This window comes from Aspergillus nidulans, chromosome III (assembly GCF_000011425.1).
Source record: "Aspergillus nidulans FGSC A4 chromosome III".
In the NCBI taxonomy this organism is placed as follows: domain Eukaryota; kingdom Fungi; phylum Ascomycota; class Eurotiomycetes; order Eurotiales; family Aspergillaceae; genus Aspergillus; species Aspergillus nidulans.
In genome coordinates, this window is record NC_066259.1 from 866284 (window position 1) to 888304 (window position 22021).

General features: G+C 51.2%; 10 protein-coding genes across 10 annotated transcripts, besides 3 other annotated features; 6 read left to right on the top strand and 4 right to left on the bottom strand.

Moving 5' to 3' along the window:
• Positions 1–5000: part of a sequence feature (contig 1.82 641..44985(-1)) that runs on past the window's edge.
• Positions 60–1577, top strand: ANIA_04824 (glycosyltransferase family 31 protein; the record flags this gene model as incomplete). Its single annotated transcript, XM_657336.2, has 2 exons — positions 60–1190; positions 1260–1577. The coding sequence occupies exons 1-2, from the start codon at positions 129–131 to the stop codon at positions 1575–1577; spliced, it is 1380 nt and encodes a 459-aa protein (XP_662428.2). The 5' UTR covers positions 60–128.
• ANIA_04823 (polysaccharide deacetylase family protein) lies at positions 1804–3308 on the bottom strand (the record flags this gene model as incomplete). The annotated part of the gene is made up of 3 exons (XM_657335.1): positions 1804–2210; positions 2275–2360; positions 2425–3308. 3 exons carry the CDS (start codon positions 3306–3308, stop codon positions 1804–1806), a joined length of 1377 nt encoding a protein of 458 aa, XP_662427.1.
• Positions 5001–14905: a sequence feature (contig 1.183 1..9905(1)).
• Positions 5128–5918, bottom strand: ANIA_09445 (uncharacterized protein; the record flags this gene model as incomplete). Its single annotated transcript, XM_050611609.1, has 4 exons — positions 5128–5216; positions 5264–5417; positions 5461–5518; positions 5569–5918. Coding segments are annotated over 4 exons (651 nt in total), but the record flags the coding sequence as incomplete, so codon positions are not given.
• On the top strand, positions 7156–8678 carry ANIA_09446 (pantothenate kinase; the record flags this gene model as incomplete). Its single annotated transcript, XM_863735.2, has 4 exons — positions 7156–7392; positions 7519–7801; positions 7865–8363; positions 8411–8678. The coding sequence occupies exons 1-4, from the start codon at positions 7180–7182 to the stop codon at positions 8676–8678; spliced, it is 1263 nt and encodes a 420-aa protein (XP_868828.1). The 5' UTR covers positions 7156–7179.
• Positions 11012–12598, top strand: pigc (phosphatidylinositol N-acetylglucosaminyltransferase; the record flags this gene model as incomplete). Its single annotated transcript, XM_050611610.1, has 2 exons — positions 11012–11390; positions 11449–12598. 2 exons carry the CDS (start codon positions 11012–11014, stop codon positions 12585–12587), a joined length of 1518 nt encoding a protein of 505 aa, XP_050467621.1. The 3' UTR covers positions 12588–12598.
• Positions 13213–15551, top strand: ANIA_11233 (uncharacterized protein; the record flags this gene model as incomplete). The annotated part of the gene is made up of 5 exons (XM_050611611.1): positions 13213–13292; positions 13353–14252; positions 14301–14642; positions 14793–14877; positions 14925–15551. 5 exons carry the CDS (start codon positions 13213–13215, stop codon positions 15549–15551), a joined length of 2034 nt encoding a protein of 677 aa, XP_050467622.1.
• Positions 14906–22021: part of a sequence feature (contig 1.81 1629..156263(-1)) that runs on past the window's edge.
• ANIA_04822 (putative tartrate dehydrogenase) lies at positions 15625–16832 on the bottom strand (the record flags this gene model as incomplete). The annotated part of the gene is made up of 3 exons (XM_657334.1): positions 15625–15966; positions 16028–16518; positions 16592–16832. The coding sequence occupies 3 exons, from the start codon at positions 16830–16832 to the stop codon at positions 15625–15627; spliced, it is 1074 nt and encodes a 357-aa protein (XP_662426.1).
• ANIA_04821 (CeGAL family transcription factor) lies at positions 17068–19143 on the bottom strand (the record flags this gene model as incomplete). The annotated part of the gene is made up of 3 exons (XM_657333.1): positions 17068–17590; positions 17656–18190; positions 18231–19143. 3 exons carry the CDS (start codon positions 19141–19143, stop codon positions 17068–17070), a joined length of 1971 nt encoding a protein of 656 aa, XP_662425.1.
• On the top strand, positions 19355–20265 carry ANIA_10597 (Zn(II)2Cys6 transcription factor domain-containing protein). Its single transcript, XM_050611612.1, has 3 exons — positions 19355–19421; positions 19547–19560; positions 19607–20265. Exons 1-3 carry the CDS (start codon positions 19365–19367, stop codon positions 20079–20081), a joined length of 546 nt encoding a protein of 181 aa, XP_050467623.1. The 5' UTR covers positions 19355–19364; the 3' UTR covers positions 20082–20265.
• On the top strand, positions 20301–21927 carry ANIA_04820 (NAD-dependent succinate-semialdehyde dehydrogenase; the record flags this gene model as incomplete). Its single annotated transcript, XM_657332.2, has 3 exons — positions 20301–20354; positions 20405–20492; positions 20546–21927. The coding sequence occupies exons 1-3, from the start codon at positions 20325–20327 to the stop codon at positions 21925–21927; spliced, it is 1500 nt and encodes a 499-aa protein (XP_662424.1). The 5' UTR covers positions 20301–20324.

Sequence of the window (22021 nt, forward strand, 5' to 3'; positions counted from 1 at the left end):
TCTGTGCCGTGGTTTAAACGCCCCTCATTCTTCATCCCCTCCGTCGCTCCGACCGCCTAGCTGTCTCTCACAAAAGCCACCCGAGCACCGTAAGAAAAGGCAAACAGGAGGAACTTCTGATAAGATGAATGTCATCCGTGAAGCTCGGTCGGTTTACGTATAGACTTGTTCCGCAACAATTCCGCTGCAGAATGGGTTCCCACCGCGGCATTCGCCGTCGGGTCGCCGTGGTCGCAACCCTCCTCACACTCTTCCTCATCTACCACTTCACAATTGGCTCGGTTCCGTACCAACCCTCTTCAAGCCAATATACGAACAGTGCACGCACAAGCTCAGACAAGAAACAGTCACAATGTCTGCCTCTGCCAGGTATCGAGGACGTTCTCGTGGTCATGAAAACTGGCGTCACAGAAGCCCTCGATAAAGTGCCTGTCCACTTCAAGACCACCCTCCGCTGTATCCCCAACTATGTCATCTACTCTGACTTTGAGGAGAAAATCGATGGTGTCCAGATCCACGACGCCTTCCGCAACATCGATCCCGCCGTCAAGCAAAACGTCGACGATTTTCAGATCTACAACCGCCTCTCCAAACGCGGGCGTGAGGGCTTGCAGACTCAAGACTTTGCCGACGAGGCGAATTCGGCTATTGGAAAACCGAACAACCCGGGCTGGAAGCTGGACAAGTGGAAGTTTCTGCCGATGGTGAAAGAGGCGCACCAGTACAAGCCAGATGCCAAATGGTTCGTGTTCATGGAGGCGGACACCTACTACTCATGGCCGACGCTCCTCGCGTGGCTGTCGCACTTTGACCCATCTGAACCGCATTATATTGGCACAGAGACACAGATTGCGGATGTCATCTTTGCGCACGGCGGATCAGGCTTCGTGCTTTCCAACCCAGCCATGAAACTCGCGGCGGACGAGTATACCGAGCGGGCTGATGAACTGCACGAGTACACAGACGCCCATTGGGCTGGTGACTGCGTGCTAGGCAAAGTTCTCTCAAACGTTGGCGTCAACCTATCTTTCTCGTGGCCAATCCTGCAGAATTCAAATATTGGGGAGCTGGATGAGTTCACGACCACATTTTACCGCCGGCCGTGGTGTTTCCCGGCTGTGGCGCTCCACCACCTGTCACCGGATGATATCCGGTTTCTGCATGATTTTGAGCACCGGAGGCTTGCCAAGGTATGTAGATGAATGCCAGCGCTCTAATATAGAAATGCGATTCAGTGACTGACGGCTTTTTTTGTTTAGTCTTCAAGGCTGCCGCTTCTCCACAGCGATATTTTCAAAGAGCTTATCTTCCCCGAACTTAGCAATGTTCGAAATGGCTGGGATAACCTTTCTGACAAGGAGCAACCGACGCTTTCTACATTCCAAGAATGCCAGTCCTACTGCAAAGAAACGGCCAACTGTGTGCAGTTTGTCATGCGAGACGGAACATGCTACACTGGCGAGACGCCACGGTTGGGGTCGCATAACTCGAATGCCCAGTCCGGTTGGATCATTAATAAGATAGAGAACATGGTGGACCAGGCACCTCAATGTGTTAGACCAGACTTTGGGCTTTAATCTGGTTTTCTATTCTTTTTTTCGCGGGCGAAATAATTTGGACATTAGAAGCGTCGATTTCTGTACTTTTAGACACATCAGATCTAGCATTGTGGGTGTTAAGGGTAATGGTATACAATTCGGTGTCGGTCAGACTCAGTGATTCCTAGTTTTATCCCTTTGACTTATACCGGGCCTCCAAAAGCCAGGATACTCTTTCAGATCATTTCCTCGAACCCAATTAGCATCACCCCGTTTTGCCTGGGTTGTTATCAGACTTTCTATTCGATTGAACCCTGTACCGCGCGCGACCCTGCTGGCTTAATCGAAGAGCATCAATGGGGGGACTGTCAGGATCCTCCAAACACTGGTCCACCCTCATGATATTGAGGTTGATACTCTTGACGAATCGGATGAACTCCCGAAAGTATTTGACGGTTGTAGGACTCAAATAATGCATAACGACCAAATTTCCTCCTCGGCCCACGTCTCGGAAAAATGCGTCACGTTGTCGCTCCGGTGTTTTGCTCTCTGCCCACAGCCAGTCCTCAACATCGACGCTCCAATTTATAATATTGGGATCTTGAACATAGGTCGCTAGTCGCTGCCGGGTCCTCGCGCCGACAGTGCCGTAAGGTGGGCGAAAGTAACGGGCTATATAAATAAGTCGTTGTACGCCTTAAAGCAAAGTCAAAAGAAAGGGGTGAAGCAAGCATACAATGAATCCCAAGGAGTCTCTGGAAAGTCTCAATGTTGTGGACAATCTCCTCGTCGATAGCTTGAATAGTGTCGAGTGCTTCTATCCTTTAGGAAATGTTAGCATCAATCTTAGGGAACTGGAATTGTTGTGATTGGGGAATGTACTAACTGCTGGTGCGTATCCGAATGTAGGGCTACTTGATGACCTCTCCGCAGCATTTCCTCGTACACTTGCGAGAAGTTGGCTTCCTTGTCCCGGAGCCCAGCACCAACAACGAAAAAGGTTACCAAGATTTTCTCCTCTTCCAGTATATTCATGACGTCTTGTACTAGGTGCGGCAATCCATCGTCAATACCGAAGGCGAAGGAGTTCGGTCTCGTGCATCTGAGGAACAGTTTCCCAGTTTCCAGCTTGGGGGGCACGTAAAAGCCCCAAGGAAGGTCTGGGACAATTTCAACCCTGTATAGCGTCACAGTTTCCGGAGAGAAGAACCCATGGAAAGAGACTGACACCGTCCGAGACTGGTCGATGTCAAAATGATTCAGAGGCACATAAACATCGTTTCCTCGCGCGTACCGCTCTGTTTCAACACTGTCCCATGTCTCGAGGAAAGGGCTGAGACGAGAATCACACTTCTCGTTATGTTGATTCAGCGAGATACTGAACTTTGTTGATCCTGAAAAAACTATGTGAAGGTACATATTCTGATAAGGCCGCATATCGAAGCACGTCGCAGGCCCAAGCTCCGTGTGGTAATTCTGATCTGGGTCCGAAGGGAAGAGACGCACATAGCCATTACCGGGCTCGCTTGCTAGATTGGTACTGGGCCCATGCCAGAATCCAAGTTCGTTTCGTTCTGGATGGGTAAAAGAATCGATGACCAGAACGGGAGGTCTGTTCTTGGAATGCAGAGCGGAAGAAGCAGGAGTACGGATAAAGGCAGAGGTAGAATTGATAGGGATGGGCGGGGGAGGAAGAAGTTGGACCGCGGAGGTGAAAAGGAAAGGGCTTAAGGCTAGAAATGCCTGGCTGAGGGATACCATAGGCCTCATTGTCACATCCACCATTCGCTCTTGAGTGCTATGAAGATGGAGGACTAGAAATATCTTGTAAGTATGTCCGACGCTTAGAGAGGTTGACAAGCGTGCATCAGAGATGTGTTGCGAGTCTACGAGTAGCGGGTAGACGCCGCCTGTCTTCAAGAGGAAAGAGCGACCTGACGCAGATACCCAACACTACCTAACCCCCAAGCACTAGGCTACAACACCAAGCTGAGGGCTGAGGGCTGATTGATTTGGCTAGTTGATCTCCATACGCGGATAAGGAGCTAGAGACCGTTGTCTTGGGCGTCTAAATACAGACACCTGAAACGTGGGAAGACTGAATGAGTACAGTGCAATACCAATTGAGTTGCCCGGAGAAGCGTTTGTCAGAGCTGTTGAGAACGCATACGAATCCAGGGGATGATTTACTCCCAGCCCTCAGATGCAGCAGTTGCTGGATGGTCGGAAGAGGCGGGTTGTAAGCCACCCCAAGTACTAGAGCGGGCATTCTCGTCGTTCTCACCATTCTCATCGTCGGGTGTCATCGTGGAAGTCGATGCCTTCGCCCTCGGGGGGCTTGAATCTAGAGAGGAAGTCGGGGACGGGTTTATTGGCCTCGATTAAGATCTTAACAAGATCAGGGGCAAGGGCTGAGTCTTTGTCGCTGTAGAACGAAGTCGCAAGACCTTCATTACCAATACGAGCAGTTCGTCCTCTCAGATGTTAGGGCTTGCTGGACGACGTGTGTCGGGACTTGCATTGGTAAATCAACTTACCGATCCTGTGGATGTAGTCAGTGATGCCACCGTGCAACGCATTCGGAAGGTCGTAATTGATAACATGCATTACATTCTTGATATCTAAACCACGAGTGGAAACGCCTGTGGCGACCATGATCGGGCATTTCGCGGAGCGGAACGCACGCCTAAAAGCACATGAGCACAAGTGTATCAGGATCGGAGCCAATTGCCAGCTTACAATGCATCCTCACGCTCACGCTGAGTACGATCTGCGTGAAAGGAGGTACTTGGTAATCCCAGATTGTATAGGTAGTCGTCAATCTGGTCAGCTGTTGCTTTCGAGTTGACGAACACTAGAGTACGTGAAGGCGGCATAGCCAGGAGTAGATCGTAAAGACACTTTTTCTTCAGTTGCGGTTCGGTATAAATAATCTGATATTCGAATTTCTTAGTGGTTGAAGCATGGTTTGTGGGCATCCTGGGTACGTACATTCTGATCGACATTGACGTGAGTGCAGCCCGGGCGGCCGATGCGAACACGGACATGGTCGTCAGCGAGGAATTTGCGAGCAAGCTCGCGACATTCCTTGTTGAATGTGGCCGAGAACATCATATAACGATGGTCTGCGTCCTCATTTATGTCTGTACTTGTCAGCATTAGCCCCACGCCTGGGAAGACAGGAACCACCTCCGCCTGACATGATTTTCTTGAAGTATTCTTCCCAGTCAGAGAGCAACAGCTCGTCAGCCTCGTCGATAATAGTGTACCTAGATGGTAGGTTAATTGAGGTTTTTACGTGGTGCTGGGTATCATACTTGACACGCCGAAGGGAGAGGGTGTAAGGTTTATCCATGAAGTCGAGAAGTCTTCCCAGGGTTCCAATCAGAATGTCACAGCCCTTTTGAAGTTCGTTGCGTTGGTCGGCTACTGGCGCGCCACCGTACACAACACAAGGCCGTAGCATTGATCGATAACATAGACGACGAGCCTCATCGAAGATTTGGGTTGCCAGTTCGCGAGTTGGTGCCACTATCAGAACGAGCGGCTCTGCACGAACCACATCCGTGATAGGATCAAAGCCTGCAGCCAGGTTTGGCCGGGGCGCTGCTAGCTTTTTCGCCTTTCCCATTAACTGAGAAAGAACAGGTATTAGAAAGGCGGCCGTTTTGCCAGAGCCTGGGCATGTTAGTAAGATGATGAGTTTATGATGTCTCAAGGCGAACCAGTCTGAGCGATAGCGATCAAATCATGTGAAGTCAGGACGGCAGGGATAGCGTATGCTTGAATAGGCGTAGGAAATTCGTAACCGCAGAGACAAATGTTCTGGCGCATGATTGGATGAAGCCCAGCATCATCGAACTTATTTAGGATGTTACCCTTGAAGCGCAGATATGGACGGGCCGTCTGGGGGAGTACTTACGGTCCTAATGGGCGAGGGTCTTTCGTGACTTTCAGCCACAACATCAATGTTTTGAAGGCTGTATCCGGTCAGGTATGCCACAGATAGCAGCAGAGAAAGCGTACTCACTTTTCTATTTTGAGGCCAGTACGGTTGATGAACTCAGCGCGGAACAGTTGTTCCTCAAGATGAGGGTTTTCCGGCCCAACATCACCGTATTCATCGTTCCACTCGTACTTCACAGCGTTTGCTGCCCACTCAGGAAAGGATTGTTCGTCTTGATAGTTCTCCCCCTTCTCTGCTGGTTTTTCTGAAGGAATGACAGTGACGTACTTCTCGTAGTCATAGTCCTTTGGCTCGACCCGCCCCTTCTCACGAGCTAGGGCAGACACCTCAATATTCTTGGTGTTTTGTACATTTGTAACGTCTGCGAGGGCATCTCTCACCGTAGATACCACGAAGTTGCTGGTGTCATCCATGACGACCAAAGGAATAGTCTGATACCAAAGATTGTCAGTAAACCCAATCACTGAAGAGACCCAAGGAAATTGAGGTGTAGTTAGCTTACTCGTTTCAACGCTTGGAAGATCCAATGAGCAGAAGAAGTGGAGAGAAATTAAGAGGAAAGACGACAAGACCAAAGAAAAGAGGAAGCAGTATGGGGTGGAAAGGCAACACAAGTGAAAAATAGAAGCCCGCGGCATGATCCCAGTACGAAGTCTTAGTTTGCTAGACGGTCATGAGCTGGTTTTTTCTGCTGCGACAAATCGATAAGGGAAGTTCCCAAGCACAGCCCTTAGGATTACTTTTGAGGAAACAGAGGTCTCAGCTTTGATGCGTGACCACCTGAGGGAGAGGCCGATGCGATGCACTTCATGTTGACAGAAGGGATAGGCTATGAAGCTATACACAAGTCAAGTGCCCATGTTGCTCTGGGTTTGGGCAAGTTTAATTTGTGAGTAATGATATCCCATAATTAGCCATTAAAAGGATTATCGAAAGAAAGAATATCTGATTCAGACGGCAGAATACCGGTTGCAAAGAACGTTTGCCGCCCTTGTTTCTGGGTGTAGCAGATCCAGATACCTACGTCCATGCATTTTTGTCCAATAGACCAGGGAAGTCTAGGATAGATCCTCGCAGAGGCGATCTCGCAGGGGCATCAAGGAATATGCGAATCTCGGTGCTGCATCTTGTTTTTGGTTATTTGTCTATTTGAGCCAGACCACCAGTATGTTGACTTGCCTCTCAGTGGCGTATTTGAAGAGTTTATGGCCTTATGTTCACACCGTCTGGTCCAGTTGAGAGCTGAAAGCAGCGGATGAAGAGTTTATGCCTGAGGACGAAATCGATAGCAATGGTACGGGTAATCTGGCTGTCATGTTTCATCTTCTGAGCCGCCCGTGATCTAATTTTTGCCTCACAAAGAAGGCATTAAAAGCTGTAGATCATGAGTGTTTGGAGAACTCAATTGGTTACTCCTCTACAAATATTGTTCATTGAATGTTGTCCACTGACTAGAGAGCAACATATTATCCTCGGCCTCTTGATGTGATCCACTCAAGCTCAACAAATTCCGGGCAGAAGGACGGGATTTACGCCGTACCAGCCATCACGGATCTCCATCCCGCCGATATCGATATGGTAAAAGAACATCAGCTCCTTCTCTTATAACCTCCTTCTTGCTCTACATGTGAACAGTCTACTCTTCGCGCCAATTAACTCCATCTCTACTGCACCATGTCCGCCACGGATCCTACTCCCGCTCGAACCCCTCGGCTTGAACAGGCCATCACCAATCCGGGGACCGTCAAGATCAATGTTAAGGGAGCTTTCATTGTGGACGATGACCCTCGGTCCAAGAGTCCTGTAAGGGAAGAGGGCGTTCACTACGAGGGTCAGGACATTCGCCTACCCCATCATACTGGTGTGGTAAGCCATGTTGCTGTCGATGTGAGTTTCCTGAATTTTTCCTTTTCTCCGTGGTTCCCCGCACCTCTTGCTCCCCGCAATTGCGCTTCGCCGACACTATCAAGGAAGCACGCTGTGTGACCGACTATTGACCATGATCCTCCGCAGATCGGCGGTTCTCTAGCGAAGCTGGTATACTTCACACGTGAGCTGGACTCACCAGACAATGGCGGGCGGTTGAACTTTATCAACTTCGAGACTGATCGGATAAACCTTTGTCTGGAATTCATCAAACGGCTGAAGGAAGAGCACCGGGATTCCAATGGAGGTACCAAGGAGGAACTTTGTGTTGTTGCTACAGGTGGAGGCGCCTACAAGTATTACGACAAACTCAAGGAAACATTGAACGTGGACATTATGCGGGAAGATGAGATGGAATGCCTCATAACAGGTATGCCTCAAAGCTAAGCACCACGAGTCATGACGACGGATAGCTAATTCGAGTTTTGTCTAGGACTTGACTTTTTCATCACCGAGATACCGAACGAAATTTTCACGTACAGCGAGACTGAGCCGATGCAATTTGCCGAGGCCCGACCGGATGTGTATCCGTACCTCTTAGTGAACATCGGCTCCGGAGTGTCTATGATCAAAGTGTCGGGGCCAAAACAGTTTCAGCGTGTTGGCGGAACGCACCTGGGTGGTGGAACATTCTGGGGCATCATGTCATTATTGACTGGCGCCCGAACTTTTGACGACATGCTAGCAATGGCGGACCGAGGGGATAACAGCGGCGTGGACATGTTAGTTGGCGACATCTACGGGATGGACTACGGAAAGATAGGTCTCAAGAGCACGGCCATCGCCAGCACATTTGGGAAGGTCTTCCGGCTACAGAACCGCGAGCGGGTGGCGAGCGATGGGGAGGCACCGCAGGACGGGTCTCGCCAAAAGGCCGACGAGCCGATATTTAAGCACGAAGATATGAGCAGAAGCCTACTATACGCCATAAGGTAAGAGCGTCCATCCTTACAGTATGATCGCCCACTAACCGTCTCAGTAATAATATTGGACAAATCGCATACTTGCAGTCCGAAAAGCACCAGGTCAAGCACATCTACTTCGGTGGCTCGTTCATTCGAGGACACCGACAAACTATGAACACATTATCCTACGCTATCCGTTTCTGGTCCAAAGGCGAAAAGCAGGCATACTTTCTCCGCCATGAGGGCTACATCGGCGCAGTCGGCGCGTTTCTACGAAGAAAGCCAGTTAACTGGGGCCGCCGGAACAGTATTGATGAGCACGTGCCTGCTCAAGGGCTCTAAACATAGATTTGATGAGCTTAGGCGGCAACCACCGGCCGTCTCCGAACCGATATCGAGCGTTTGATACCCGTTAATCATGTTGATATTCTATGCATCTTGGTGTGATCCTGCCGTGCATGCGCTCGCCAGACTTGATTTTGTTTTCTGCGGGCCAGAATCTACAAAGACATCTCTCTTTCGAGCACGCGTCTGTATAAAATAGGTACATGGTATTGTTTGGTTTCTGCACTGACCTTTCGGGCTTTTTTGCATGACGCCGCATTTGCTATTTCAAGAAACGCTGTGTATTCTTTTTCCCGCTCCTAGAAATAGAGGACAACAAAACTATCCAATTGCTTAGGAACTTTCGGCCATCGCATGGAAAGGAGGACACTGACGCCGCCGTCTTGTAGGGCTCTGTGCCCTCGAGATCTGGCTTTAATCTTTCTGGGGTTGGCTTGTTTTCAGATGCTTTCCGCTTATTCCTCTTTCTTTCTTGTTCGATAATAAACGCTTCTACACTGCCCAGAAAAAACTCATCTGATCTTGGGTGTATAACATCAAACATGACTGATGTATCGACCTTGATTCCAGCGCGGCCCCGCCAAGGTCGATGGACCATTCGAGGCTTGCGAGTTTCCTCGCAAGCCTCGGAATAAATAAAACATTCCGCGAGATTCTCTAGATTCTTTAGCGCGGGGAATACAACGGAGATCCCTCGGTTTTCAACTATTCTTCTGGACTTATTGGGCGGACTGGTGGCGTATAGCTGGGAAAATAGTTCGAAGCACCATGGAAACACCGCAGTACTGCATCCATTGGGTTCCCTTGGGTTTCCGTCCGACTAACATTTCCTCAGTTGCATAGAAATCTGACCGATACGATCTCACGTTGGACACTGAAAGCAAAGAAGAACGCGCGAAGCTCAGGCCGAGAGCGATCGTCGACAGTACGACGGTCGGTAAGCAATATTACTGCCTGAATTCTTTTAGCCCTCGACGCACACAATCGATAATCGCAGAGCCCAGGCAAACAACAGAGCCTGTAGAGCTATATCCCGGGCTCAAAACGGTACTCGAAATATGCCGCGGGGAGAGGAAGGTGGTCCTGTCCTCAGAATTTCTCATTACACCTCCAGATACCGATATGGCAAGCAGCCGTAAAAGGGTTTGATCGTGAAGGCAAAAGTTGAACTTGACACATCTCCCGATCAACGCCTGGTTTTAGCTCTCAGTGGTTGCTGCTCGTTTCCCAAAAATAGCCTTGGAATCTTCCGCACCTCCTGAGGTCATTATCGAAAATATGACTCCTCGCAAGCTTATGCCGGCTTAAGGTAGACTGGGGGCTTCCAGCTCGAGCCGCGGATGTTCCGACTCTAAGGCAATTTAGGGAAGACATTGAATACAAACCGGTGTCCGGGCGGTCCAAAAGAGTGGCGTCAGTAAGACCAGCAGGGAACACAGCAAGAAAACAGCGAGGAGCGCAGCAAGGAGCCTAGCCTCCTGGCTAAGAGCCCCTTCGGGGCCGACAAGCATGTCTAACAACAGGGGACGCCAATCGGATGCAAAGGCAAGCAACCCTGGCTCCCAGGAATTCTACAGTTTGATGGAGTCTAGAGTGATGAGAGCTCGAAGATCGATTGGGCGTGATAAAAGCGACTACAGTATGGGAGTTAATCGACTGATTCGCCAGAAGAATAGCGCCAACAACGGGCATTCTCCAGTCGACCTTCACGATGAACCTGGCGCAAGTACCGCAGATATAGGCCCCTTCTATACTCGGTCGATACCCAGAGCTGTTGCTGTTGTCTGAATCAAAGCAAAGCAAAGCTTCCGAGAATTCACGGGCTAGCATGACCGTAATTTCTCTCTTTGACGCAAAACAAAGCGCTCCTTGAAAGGGCCCGCTCTTTATAGGATAGATGATCGGAATATCGAGGTCGAAACTGTTTCATGCCAGCTTGCTTCACGATCGAATACTACGTTTTTGCGGGCAACGAAAGTATGTAAGTACAGGCTCGTGCGGCAGGCTTGAGACGTTGCTTGCGTACGGGCAACATCTGGCCTTTACGGTAGGTCTTTTAGTTGTAGATACATTCCCTATCTCGATAGAAGAACTCTGTTCCGTACGAATTTCTCTATAATCAGTATAGATGTCTTATAAGATAACGTACAGTAGTAAGGAGTTAAGCAATTAACACCATTCCAAAAATGGAAGGCACTAGACCAGCTCTGGCGCATGGACAAATTAGTTTATTTCGGCCCTGACCTCCATGCTCTGAGTTTACAAGCTGCTTTTATTATTCCACTCAACCACAACCGCCATGCTTCTAGCATAACGACTAGGCTGACCCGATGCCTTCTTTGCCTGACTCGCATCCGCCACCCGTTCCTCCTCCAGTCCCAGTCGAAACCCATCCCAACCGAACAGGGGGGCTGAAGCCTCCGGCGGCAGAACAACGCGCTCTCCCTGATCCTACTCGACTCGCTCCTGAAGACGCTTACTACGCACCTTCTCTTCTTCGAAACCGACCGGGTAGCTCCAATTATGAAGATCCAATCCGTTCCCTGAGCGGGACTGCTGCCGCTGCTACTGCCGCGTCCGTTGCAGCCTTGCGACCGCCGCCAGCAGTCCCCGGGGCTGTCACTCGAAAAGAGAACCGAAAACCGCGAACAGGTGCCCGTAAGAAGCGAAAGGGTGCTTGGAAAAAATTGCTTTGGGTTAAACAGTCATGTACGCATAATATGAATTGGCGTCTGTCATGCCGCCGCTCATGCTGATAGAGGAACAGATCCGGACAACTACACCGATACGGAGACGTTTCTTGACCATTTACAGCGAAATCCTCGAGTGCGTCCGTATGACTTTTGGCCGTTGGTGGCCGACTCGACCGTTATCGTACAACATGTCTGTTCGGTGGCTATTTTCGTCTGCTGTTTCGTGGGTATCGTCCAGGGCCGGGTAAGCCCTGTCTCGGTCGTGTGCTGGGGAAGCGTTGGGACTGCTGTCGGCTGGATACTCTGGGACTGGTGGGCGTTTACCGAACACGCAGAGAATGGAAGAGCTGCGGAGCATGCCATGGAGGGAGATGACGGGTCGAGTTCAAGCTCAGCAGCAAGCTTTGTTCATTCTACGAACCAGAGGGCGAATGGACAGAAGGAAAATCAAGTCCATGGTCTTGGCTTGAGCATGGCGCAAAACGAGCCGGGCCCTCTCAGACGCCAGAGTACCGGGCTCAGCGTCGACTCCCTCACCGCGCAGGACCCGGGCTCACCCTCCACTGGCTGTACGGGAGGCGCCGCCGCGCAGCCTCAGAGCTGGCAACCCCAGTCCTTCCTTTCTCGGAATCGGCAGAGGCTGTCTACAGTGAAGTCGGCTTTCCTCATATACTTCTCGCTTCTCGGACTGAGTCCCATCCTAAAGTCCCTCACAAAATCGACCGCCAGCGACTCTATCTGGGCGTTGAGCTGCTGGCTACTAATCATGAACATATTCTCCTTTGACTACGGGAGCGGAGAGGGCGCTGGCGCCACCAAGTTTCCTGCATCCTTGTCCACAAACGCGGCCGTCATGGCGTCCACAGTGCTCGCGTCTCGCCTTCCGTCCACAACCCACGTTTTCAGCTTGATGCTGTTCTCCATCGAGGTGTTTGGGCTCTTCCCTATCTTTCGGCGGCAATTACGTCATATTTCGTGGACAGGACACATATTTCTTACCCTGACACTGGTTATGCTCGCCGGTGGAGCAGTGGGCATCACATTGCGGGGTGGGTGGATGGGTGCGATAATAGGGTCTATCTTGGGAAGCATCCTAACAGCACTGGCAATGGGCGGGTGTAGTTGGTGGCTTATTAGCCTTCAAAAGTATAAAAATGTTGTCTCAGGGCCATGGGACCCTGCTCGGCCGATTATAAGACGGCATTGGGATTAATGAGCAGCATTAGAGATACCCCTTACTTTGTCATTATTACTCTTGCAATAGATATTATTACTATCAACGCCTTACTCTACGTTGTCTTCTGTAGTTGACGACTGAAGCCTGCTGAGCTGTTCCAGCATCCTGAAATAGGGTTTCGCTACTCTGGGCCTACATCTTTACATTGCTAAGGAGGCTCGACAAGGGCATAACTTATTGTTCTAGGCTTCTACCACAGACCCAAGAGAATGTTTAGCCTGTACTCCGTAGCCTTCAGGAGCATGCCGTTGGTGGAATGTGTCTTTGTCCGGCATGCCAGACATGAATCCCAGAATCCATGTTTTCTTTTCCTCCCACAACATAGACCCCAGGAATGTATCAGCATACCACTTCTCTTTAATGATGATGAATAAAGTAAGACAAGACAAACAAGTCAAAAATCTTGTGACTTGTATTTGGCTCCGTGTTACTTATTTGTGCTCCTGCGTCATTGTCTGCAACTGAAGCAATCTTTCAGTCCTTGAAGGCCCCTTTGAGCTGGGCCAGTCTGCAGTACGAGAAGATTTAAATATCTTGTTCTTGTCAATCTTCTCTGTTTTATTCTTTACTTTCTTTCAAATTACGATATAACTTGATTATCATGATCCTTAAACACGCTGCTTTGGCCCTGGCGGCCCTCCAGTGCGTTGCGGGTCTCCGCTTTGCAATGTATATTGACGAGTTAGTTTTGCTTCTACCCTCAACCTAGCAAGAGCGAGTGACAAGAGCTAATGGAGACAGATGGCACGTCAACGGTCTACCGGGCAGCGATCAGACACAGGGGATCACGCATGCCATTATGGGATTCGCCAAATCTACGGATTTCACCGGTGACGCGCCTGCGGCATTCCAGCCTTTTGAGCCGGTCTCAACTTTCCGCAACCGCTTCTCACCCGATACAAAGGTCATGATTGCGATCGGCGGATGGGGTGATTCTGCAGGTTTCTCTGCGGGCGCAAAGGACGAGGCTTCTCGGGAACGGTACGCGAAGAACGTGGCGGCCATGCTGGAGAGTACTGGTTTTGATGGCGTGGATATCGATTGGGAGTACCCCGGCGGAAACGGCGAAGACTACAAGAAAGTGCCAAACGATCAGAAGGTTGATGAGATCGAGACGTTCCCGTTGCTCCTTCAGGCTTTAAGGACGGCTGTCGGTGACAAGAAGATCATCTCTATTGCGACACCCGGCAAACGCGAGGACATGATTGCGTACACGACAGAGCAAGGTCCTAAGATCTGGCCGTCTGTGGATATGATCAATATCATGTCCTATGACCTGATGAACCGGCGCAACAACGAGACCAAGCACCACACCGGCATCGCGGATTCGCACGACACCATCAAAGCATATCTCGAGATCGGTGCACCGCCGGAAAAGATCAACCTTGGCTTTGCGTACTATGCGAAATGGTTCACCACCCAATCCGACGTAGACTGCGGTACTTACCCTATTGGATGTCCGACGGTGGCCATGGAGGCGGCCGATGGAAGCGACAATGGCAAGTCGGGAGCTATGACATTCGAGCCGCAGAACATGGCCGCGCAGCCCTCCGATCTGAAGGTGTCAACCGACATGACTTGCGGGCTGGCGAAGGGAACCCGATGTCCCGCTGGTACATGCTGCAGTATCTACGGCAACTGGTAAGTCTGGTCTGGACAAGCAAGAAAGAGGTCAACTAATGATAGCAGTGGAACGGGCGACGATTTTTGCCTGGCAGCCTGTGACTCTAACTTTGGCGAATGCAAAGGCGTGCCGATACAGGACTCGTGGCGACGCGCTCGCGCTGAGGGCCAGACTGACGAGGAAGGGGGCGGACAGTACTACATGGACACGCAGAACCACTTGTTCTGGACCTGGGACACACCGACACTGATGACTCGCAAGTTCACAGAGATCGTCGATGTGGAGAAGCTGGGAGGCGTGATGGCCTGGAGCTTGGGAGAAGATACATATAACTTTGAGCATCTGAAGGCGATGCAGGAGGGTGTTGCCCAGCGCGCCGGTGGAACTGCGACCCCTGCGCGCACTCGGTGTTGATTTCTTGGTTTCTAATTAAGATGAACTGCTGTACCTATGGTGACCAATCAATATTCTCGTTCACGAGTCATTTTCAGTCTACTAGTTGAGAGCCCAGCCGCATGTATCAGGGATAAATTGGTTCTCGTCCCTCATTTTTATAGTTGCTCTGGCGGCAGCCAATCCGCGTGCTCTAAGCGCCACGGGGCTGTTGGGGTCTCTCTGAGCCGTCAACAGCGACCAGCCAAGGTAAGCTACCAAGATAACGCGCATAATCACTATAAAGAGAAGCTTAGCCTCATGCAGGGAATTCTAGGTCTTTCTTAATCGTCTACAAGTCCACCTCAGTTCAGTTTTCTGCGGCCGTCGGCTTCAACAGCATGAAGTGCTTCATCGTGTTGACCTTTGTTCCGCTCGTTCTCGCTCTTACCATCCCCAACACCAACAAGAATCACGACGCCAGCTCGGTTGAGTTTATACAACAACATCAACAACGTCTTTTCGGGACCAAAACGACAGTCGCAGAGTACAAACGTCCCAGCCTGAAAATCAACCATGGCACGATTATTCCCGCAAACAAGGAAAGGACCCAGGCAACTGCCACAACTTCTAATCCTAGCTACATCCACGCGCTGCGGATCGAGCAAGCACCATACCATCTGATAGCACGGTACTCGAATGCCCTCTTTGCGCTCGGGCTCCTGCTTCTCGTCCCCCTTACTCTAGGGATCATTGAGTTGGCCGGACGCCTCTTCCGATGCGTCTCAGTGGACGAATGTCCCGAGCGCGGACGAGAGAAGCAGGGAACTGAATCGCATCAGGAAATAGAAGAGTGGGCGTTTCGACAGAGGGAACGGGATAATAAAAAGCGACCGGCCACTGTCGCGGTGGAAATGATCGACACAATGAAAATCGGCTCATGACGTCGTGCATTCTATTTTATCCATTTTTCAACATAACTTACACGATTTTGAAGGTATTGTATTAAGTAAGAACCTAATTCAGACGGTTGATCTCCTCGACAACAGCGGAGGTCACTTCTTTCGTGGTGGCCGTGCCGCCTAGATCCGCGGTCAGGATACCAGATTCGCAGACACTTTCAACACACTGCATCAGCTTGTCGGCGGCGTCTTTCTCGCCGAGCCACTCCAGCATCTCGGCTGCAGTCCAGAATGTAGCGACGGGGTTAGCAATGCCCTTGCCCGTGATGTCGAAGGCGGATCCGTGGATGGGCTCGAACATGGAAGGGTTCTGACGGGTTGGGTCGAGGTTCGACGTGGGTGCGATGCCAATAGAACCCGCAAGGGCAGCGGCGAGATCAGAAAGGATGTCGGCATGCTATAGCACAAGATCAGTACTTTGTTGACGCGATTGAAGAATTGGAAGAAAAACAACGTACCAGGTTGCTAGCAACAATGGTATCCAAACTCTCAGGCTTAAGCACCATCCGCGTGGTCATCGCATCAACAAGCATCTTGTCCATGGTGACTTCAGGGAAGTCCTTGGCAACAATGTTCGCAACCTCATCCCACAGCACCATGCCGTTCCGCTGGGCATTGCTCTTCGTCACAACGGTCAACAGCTTCCTTGGCCTCTTGGCCGCAGTCTCAAACGCGAAGCGCATGATGCGCTCTACACCCTGGCGCGAGAAAATGGCCACCTCTGTCGCAACCTCCCACGGGTGTCCGCGGTGTGAGCGACCACCTTGGCCAGCGTACTCGCCCTCACTATTCTCACGCACAATCACCCAGTCAAGGTCTCCGGTGTTGCACTTGCGCAGCGGAGACTGTGTACCGCGGAGGACGCGGGTGGGCCGAACGTTGGCGTATTGTTGAAAGGGCTGGCAGATGGCGAGTCGGAGACCCCAGAGGGAGATATGATCGGGGACGTCTACATCCACTTGTTAGTACTGTACTTCATTTCTTTCCTATAGTGAATAACGTGTATTGCGGGGTTTGTTTACCTGGCGCACCAACAGCTCCAAATAAAATAGCATCGTTCTTTTTCAGCACTTCCAGTCCGCCGTCGGGAATATACTTGCCGGTCGCCTTGAAGGTCTCGGAGCTCCAGTCAAGGTGTGTGAAGTCGAGGGAGAATGATTGGAGTTTGTCTGCCAGGGCCTTGAGGACAATAACACCAGCGTCAATCACCTCCGGACCGATTCCGTCGGCAGGAATAGTAGCAATACGATATGTCTTGGCCATCTCGTCTTTCTTCCCTTTTTCAATGAAATATGCGGTAGATCTGACTTCGGTCTAGGAAGTGGAAATGGAGCGTTTAAATACCCTTATTTTTCCTCATCCGACTCGCCCCTCCCCCCCGCACCGGACAAGATATCTCCGGATTCAACCCCAGCGGACGTGTCTTTGTCCGATCCACTCCATGATCGCAACAACCCAAAACCCATGATTGGGGTTTTTTTTAACTTAGCGCGCAAGATTATAGCGTGAAGTCAGCATTGTTTTGAACATTCTCTGCAAGGTCATGACTCTCGTGTATCAACCATGGCCCGTCTGCCAAACTCCACAAATCGCCTATTCCAAATCCCTCTTCACCACCTTCACCACCATTGGATAAGTCTGGTAATCCCGTCCCTAACACGAGCCCTGAAGCCGCAGCAAGATTATTGATTGCTTGATTTCCAAATATCATGGAGGGGTCGTTCCATTGGTGGCTTGCTGCGGCATGTGGGGTAGGCGTTGAAAGGTGTCCTTCTCCGGGTGTTGAGGAGGGCGCCTGTTGGAGGTGATGATCGAGATGGATGCCGGAAACAACGGTATCGGCGGAGGCGTTGGGATTCTTGCCTCTGTCGTCTTGGCTGGTTTCGGTAGTTCTCGGATTTGCGGGTGTCTGTTGTTCTGGAGTCGTAAGGGCGGAGTCAAGGTCACGGATGGCTTCGATGCAAGTTTGTGCCCAAGTGTTGCCACGCTGCGAAAGATGCTTGAGGATGGCGAGACCACTTCTGGCATATCTTCCCTCTACTATTAGATTCTCGGACGATCTCGAAAGGGATACTTGGGGTGGTACCTAGATGCCGAGGAAGCGGGAAACTCGCCTTCCCATGCGGCGTAGATTAGGATCAGGCAGCTCATCCACACGGCCCAAGTGAATGATGGCCATATAAGTGGTGTGGAAGAGCCAGAAGATTCAGCGAGAAACTGTCGTAGCGTGGTGATTAGGGAGCGTGAGGACTCGATGCAGATTTGTAGAGCGGTGCGATATTCCGGAGAAGCCGCTTCGGCTGCCAGCAGCGGACGGTTCAGTGAAATGATGGCTTCGTGACGGAGAGCGATGAGGAGGGTACGGTGGAACGGCGCAATGGGACTCGATACTATAGTGTCGGCATCGTCGACCCCAAGGGGATAGACATCGTCGTAGACTTCGTTCCACCAGTGCGTTAGCTCACCATGAAGAGCCTGGGTCGCGTCCATAGAGTCTTCTCTATGAATGATCGACTTATTCCGTACTTCAATAATACGTCCGCGGAGACTCGCAAATTTTGCCAGGTAACCTAACAGACGAAGTCTATGATCTAAGAAAGCGATAGTGAGGAGTTGAGCGCCTATTGTTGGTAATACATTAACCTGAAAGGGTAGAGGTACCTTCATCTACCGAACTATGAATTTCAGCATTTGGATAGCAGACGTCAATATCGTCGTCTTTGATGCCAAGTGGTATTCCCAGGGCCTGCGAGAGGTATCTCTCAAGACAGTATATAGACCAGAATAACCTCCGGCGAGTGGCGATCTCAGGACCACTAAATGAGAACCGTACAGGACACCGGTGCAACCCGAGGTGAAATGCCGTGCGTATAATAGTTCCACCGATTCGAGAGGCTGCGTTGAGCCGGAGAAGAGACGTCAGAAACAGCTGAACGCCAAAAGCTGCTTGTAGGATACGGATAGAAGGTGGCGCGCAGAGCAGAGTATACAGACTTTCCATAGCCTGGTGAACAGAGCGGAAGACCAGCGCTGCTGGAATAGGGATCTGAGCACCACGAAGCTTGGTTTGCCGGCGATCCATGAGTGATATCGAGACGATTGACCGCACAAGGATCCCATCTGCAACCGAGAGCGCTCTGAACCCATCGCGACCGAGATGCTCTAGAATAACGAGGAATGTTGGCCCAGAGAGGAACGGAAAAATGGCGTGCCAGTTCTCAAAATACGGTCTGGTCCATTGGACTAGAGCTTCGAATGTGGGTAGAGACGCGTTCGCCTGGAGGTCCAACTCATGCGGATACCAGAGGTCGGGGTACTGATGGTGTAGCTGGTCGTCTTCACCGGGCACTTGCGCGTCTTTGGAAGTCTGCTGCGGCTTCTTGAGATGCGCTGACCGGCGGGCAAAGGCATTGTAGACGATACGAATGAAGTGGATTCCGCTCGAGGAGCCTAGGAACGACGCCGATTCAGAGCCATTGTCAGTAAACTTCCGCATCACCCCCAGTTCATGAGCTCTGGGAGTGAGCTTCTGGCGTTTGCTGGGAGAGCCATGCCTAGAAGTGCCAGAGTCCATGGAGTCCATGGAAAAGAGAGAGCGAGCGCGCGAGATTCGATGACATGGGGCAGCGGTTGAAGGAATGAAGATAAAGAGGCAGTGTTCCCTTACCTATTTGTCTCGGCACTAGAGGATTTTCCAACCGGCCGGTTGATCGTCTGCCTGCAAGTTCTCCGCAATCTCGACTTTGACAGCAACAATCTTCTTGGCTTTTTGGTTCTCTATCAGATCTTGAGTCAATGACGGACAAGCAAAATCCGATCGCATGCGAGCCCTGTCGCCAGAAAAAGTGCAAGGTATGCTGCAAGATCTTCCTGTTTTTCCCCCTCGTTTCCCCCCATTTTTTCCATTTTTTTTTCTTTTTCTTTTTTTCCCTTTCTTCTAAATTTCCTTCTTTTTTGATTGATACTGACGCTTCTAGTGCGACCGAATATTGTATGAACATCGTACCTGCTATATATTCAAGATACTAACAACCAAGACCCGCCTGCTCGCAGTGCTCTGACCCTGCGAAATGCGTTTACCCTGAAAGCGGGAAACGCGGCCTGCCGCAAGGCTATATAACACACCTGGAAAGCCGGCTCGCAGCAACAGAACGCGCTCTTTATAGTTCGTATTCATACTTGCGGACCTCCTCGCCGCGGTCCTTCAGCATTCCCAACTCGTCTCAACCAGGCCCGTCGCGAACGGCTGCCGTCAACGAATGGTCACGGCTCCCGCTGCGCAATGCGGACGACTTGGAGCTCTGGTGGGCGGAAAAGACGCCGTTGTATGGAACCGCCGCACGCGATGCATTCTCTGAATGGGGTCTGCCGACGAGGGATAAGGGTATCCCTGCGCCAACCAGTCCAGTTAATCTCAACAGCAGGCATGTTGATGCGGGCCCTTCTACAGGACACCCAAGAGAAGGACGAGCAGAGCTTCTGGCAGAGTCGGAGCCATCCGTTTACTTTTAGCACATGTATTAGCCAGCACTTTCATTTTAGCACTACTTCCTACTTTGATCTTCGCATTACTCCATCAATTGGAGAGTCTCCAATCGCTACTCACTTCACCGTGGAGACCGAGGTGCCGATAAGATGAGGGGTTGCGGGGTCAATCCCAATAACTATCCTGCCTGCGTCACTTCTTCTCGTCTCCATCTCCTTCGTCTCTACCATCTCCCTTCGAATAATTCCATCCAGTAAGAGTGGCTAAATATGGCTCAGCAATATAAGCTTCCTTTCGAGGTACGTCATTCCGAACCAGCCATCTACTGGTACTGATTGCTCCGTATTAGCTGGACAACCCTGACTTGCTCCACTTTGATTCCTACGTCGGGAACGCTTGGGTTACAGCAAAAAGCGGTGCGCGATTCGAAGTCGTCGGTAAGCTGAAGAACCACAGTTTCATGCTCATTTTCGTGATTAATGCGGGTTAGACCCTGGTACCGATCTCCCCTGGGCAAGTTGCCCTACAAACTCTGCTGAAGACGTCGATTCCGCCGTCCAGATCGCGCACGACGCCTTTGAGAAGTTTAAGAAGGTCAACCCCCGCCAACGTGCCCAGTGGCTGTTGAAATGGGACTCGCTCATCCGTGAGGCCAGATCCGACCTGGCGAAGATCCTCACCCATGAAACAGGCAAGCCAATCGCCGAATCCTATGGCGAGATCGACTACGCGACCGGTTTCACCTGGTGGTTTGCGGGTGAGGCAGAACGTATACAAGGGTCAATCGCCGTGCCTGCCGCGCCTAACCGGCGCGTCTTCACTGTCAAGCAACCGATCGGTGTCGCTGCTGCCCTTGTGCCGTGGAATTTCCCTATTGCTATGGTGTTACGGAAGGCCGGTGCAGCTCTCGCTGCCGGTTGCACGATGATTGTCAAGCCCAGTCCCGAGACTCCCCTCACAGCCTTGGTATTAGCGCACCTAGCGGAGAAGGCAGGCTTCCCCGCCGGAGTGTTCAATGTGCTTACGACGGATCTGGAAAACACGCCGCCGCTAAGCGAAGCGCTGTGCAAGCACCCGCTCGTGAAGAAGGTTACGTTCACTGGCTCAACTCGGGTTGGCAAGCTGATTGCCTCTCACTGTGCACACGGGTTGAAGAAGGTCACATTGGAACTGGGCGGAAATTGTCCATTCCTTGTGTTTGACGACGCGGACCTTGACCAAGCGCTGGACCAGCTGATGGCTCTCAAATGGCGCCACGCTGGTCAGGCTTGTATTACTGCAAACCGGATTTACGTGCAGGCTGGAATCTACGACAAATTCGCGCAGCTGCTCAAGGAGCGCACGGCCAAATTGGTGATCGGCCATGGTGCTAAAGAAGGCACGACTCTGGGACCGCTCACGACCCCGCGCAGTATCGACAAGGCCATTAGCCAAGTCGAAGACGCGCGACGGCTGGGCGCAGACGTGATTCTTGGCGGGAGCCGTGTCCAAGGAACACAGGGTTACTTCTTCGAGCCGACAATCTTAAAAAACATGACCAAGGACATGTTGGTGTCGCGCGAGGAGTCCTTTGCTCCGATCGCTGCTCTCTATCGCTTTGAGACTGAGGAAGAAGCCGTCAAGCTGGCGAACGACACCAGCATGGGCCTGGCTAGTTATGCGTTCTCGAAGAACATTGACCGTATGTGGCGACTGCTGGAGAACTTGGAAGCGGGCATGATCGGCATGAACACAGGAAACTCGTCTGCGGCTGAGTCGCCGTTTGGAGGAATCAAGGAATCGGGTTATGGAAAGGAGAGCGGAAAGGAAGTTGCCGTGAATGAGTACCTGATTACCAAGACAGGTACTCTAACGATTGATGGGCAGTACTAGGTTGTCCGTCTCCACTCTTTGAACGGCTCACGGTACTAGCCTGCTGCCTGGAGACGAATCCAAAACGTGAGCAGGTACTGTTTATATGCTTCAA

Coding starts and splice junctions, on each gene's coding strand:
- ANIA_10597 (XM_050611612.1), top strand. CDS start 19,365: ATGACGGACAAGCAAAATCCGATCGCATGCGAGCCCTGTCGCCAGAAA.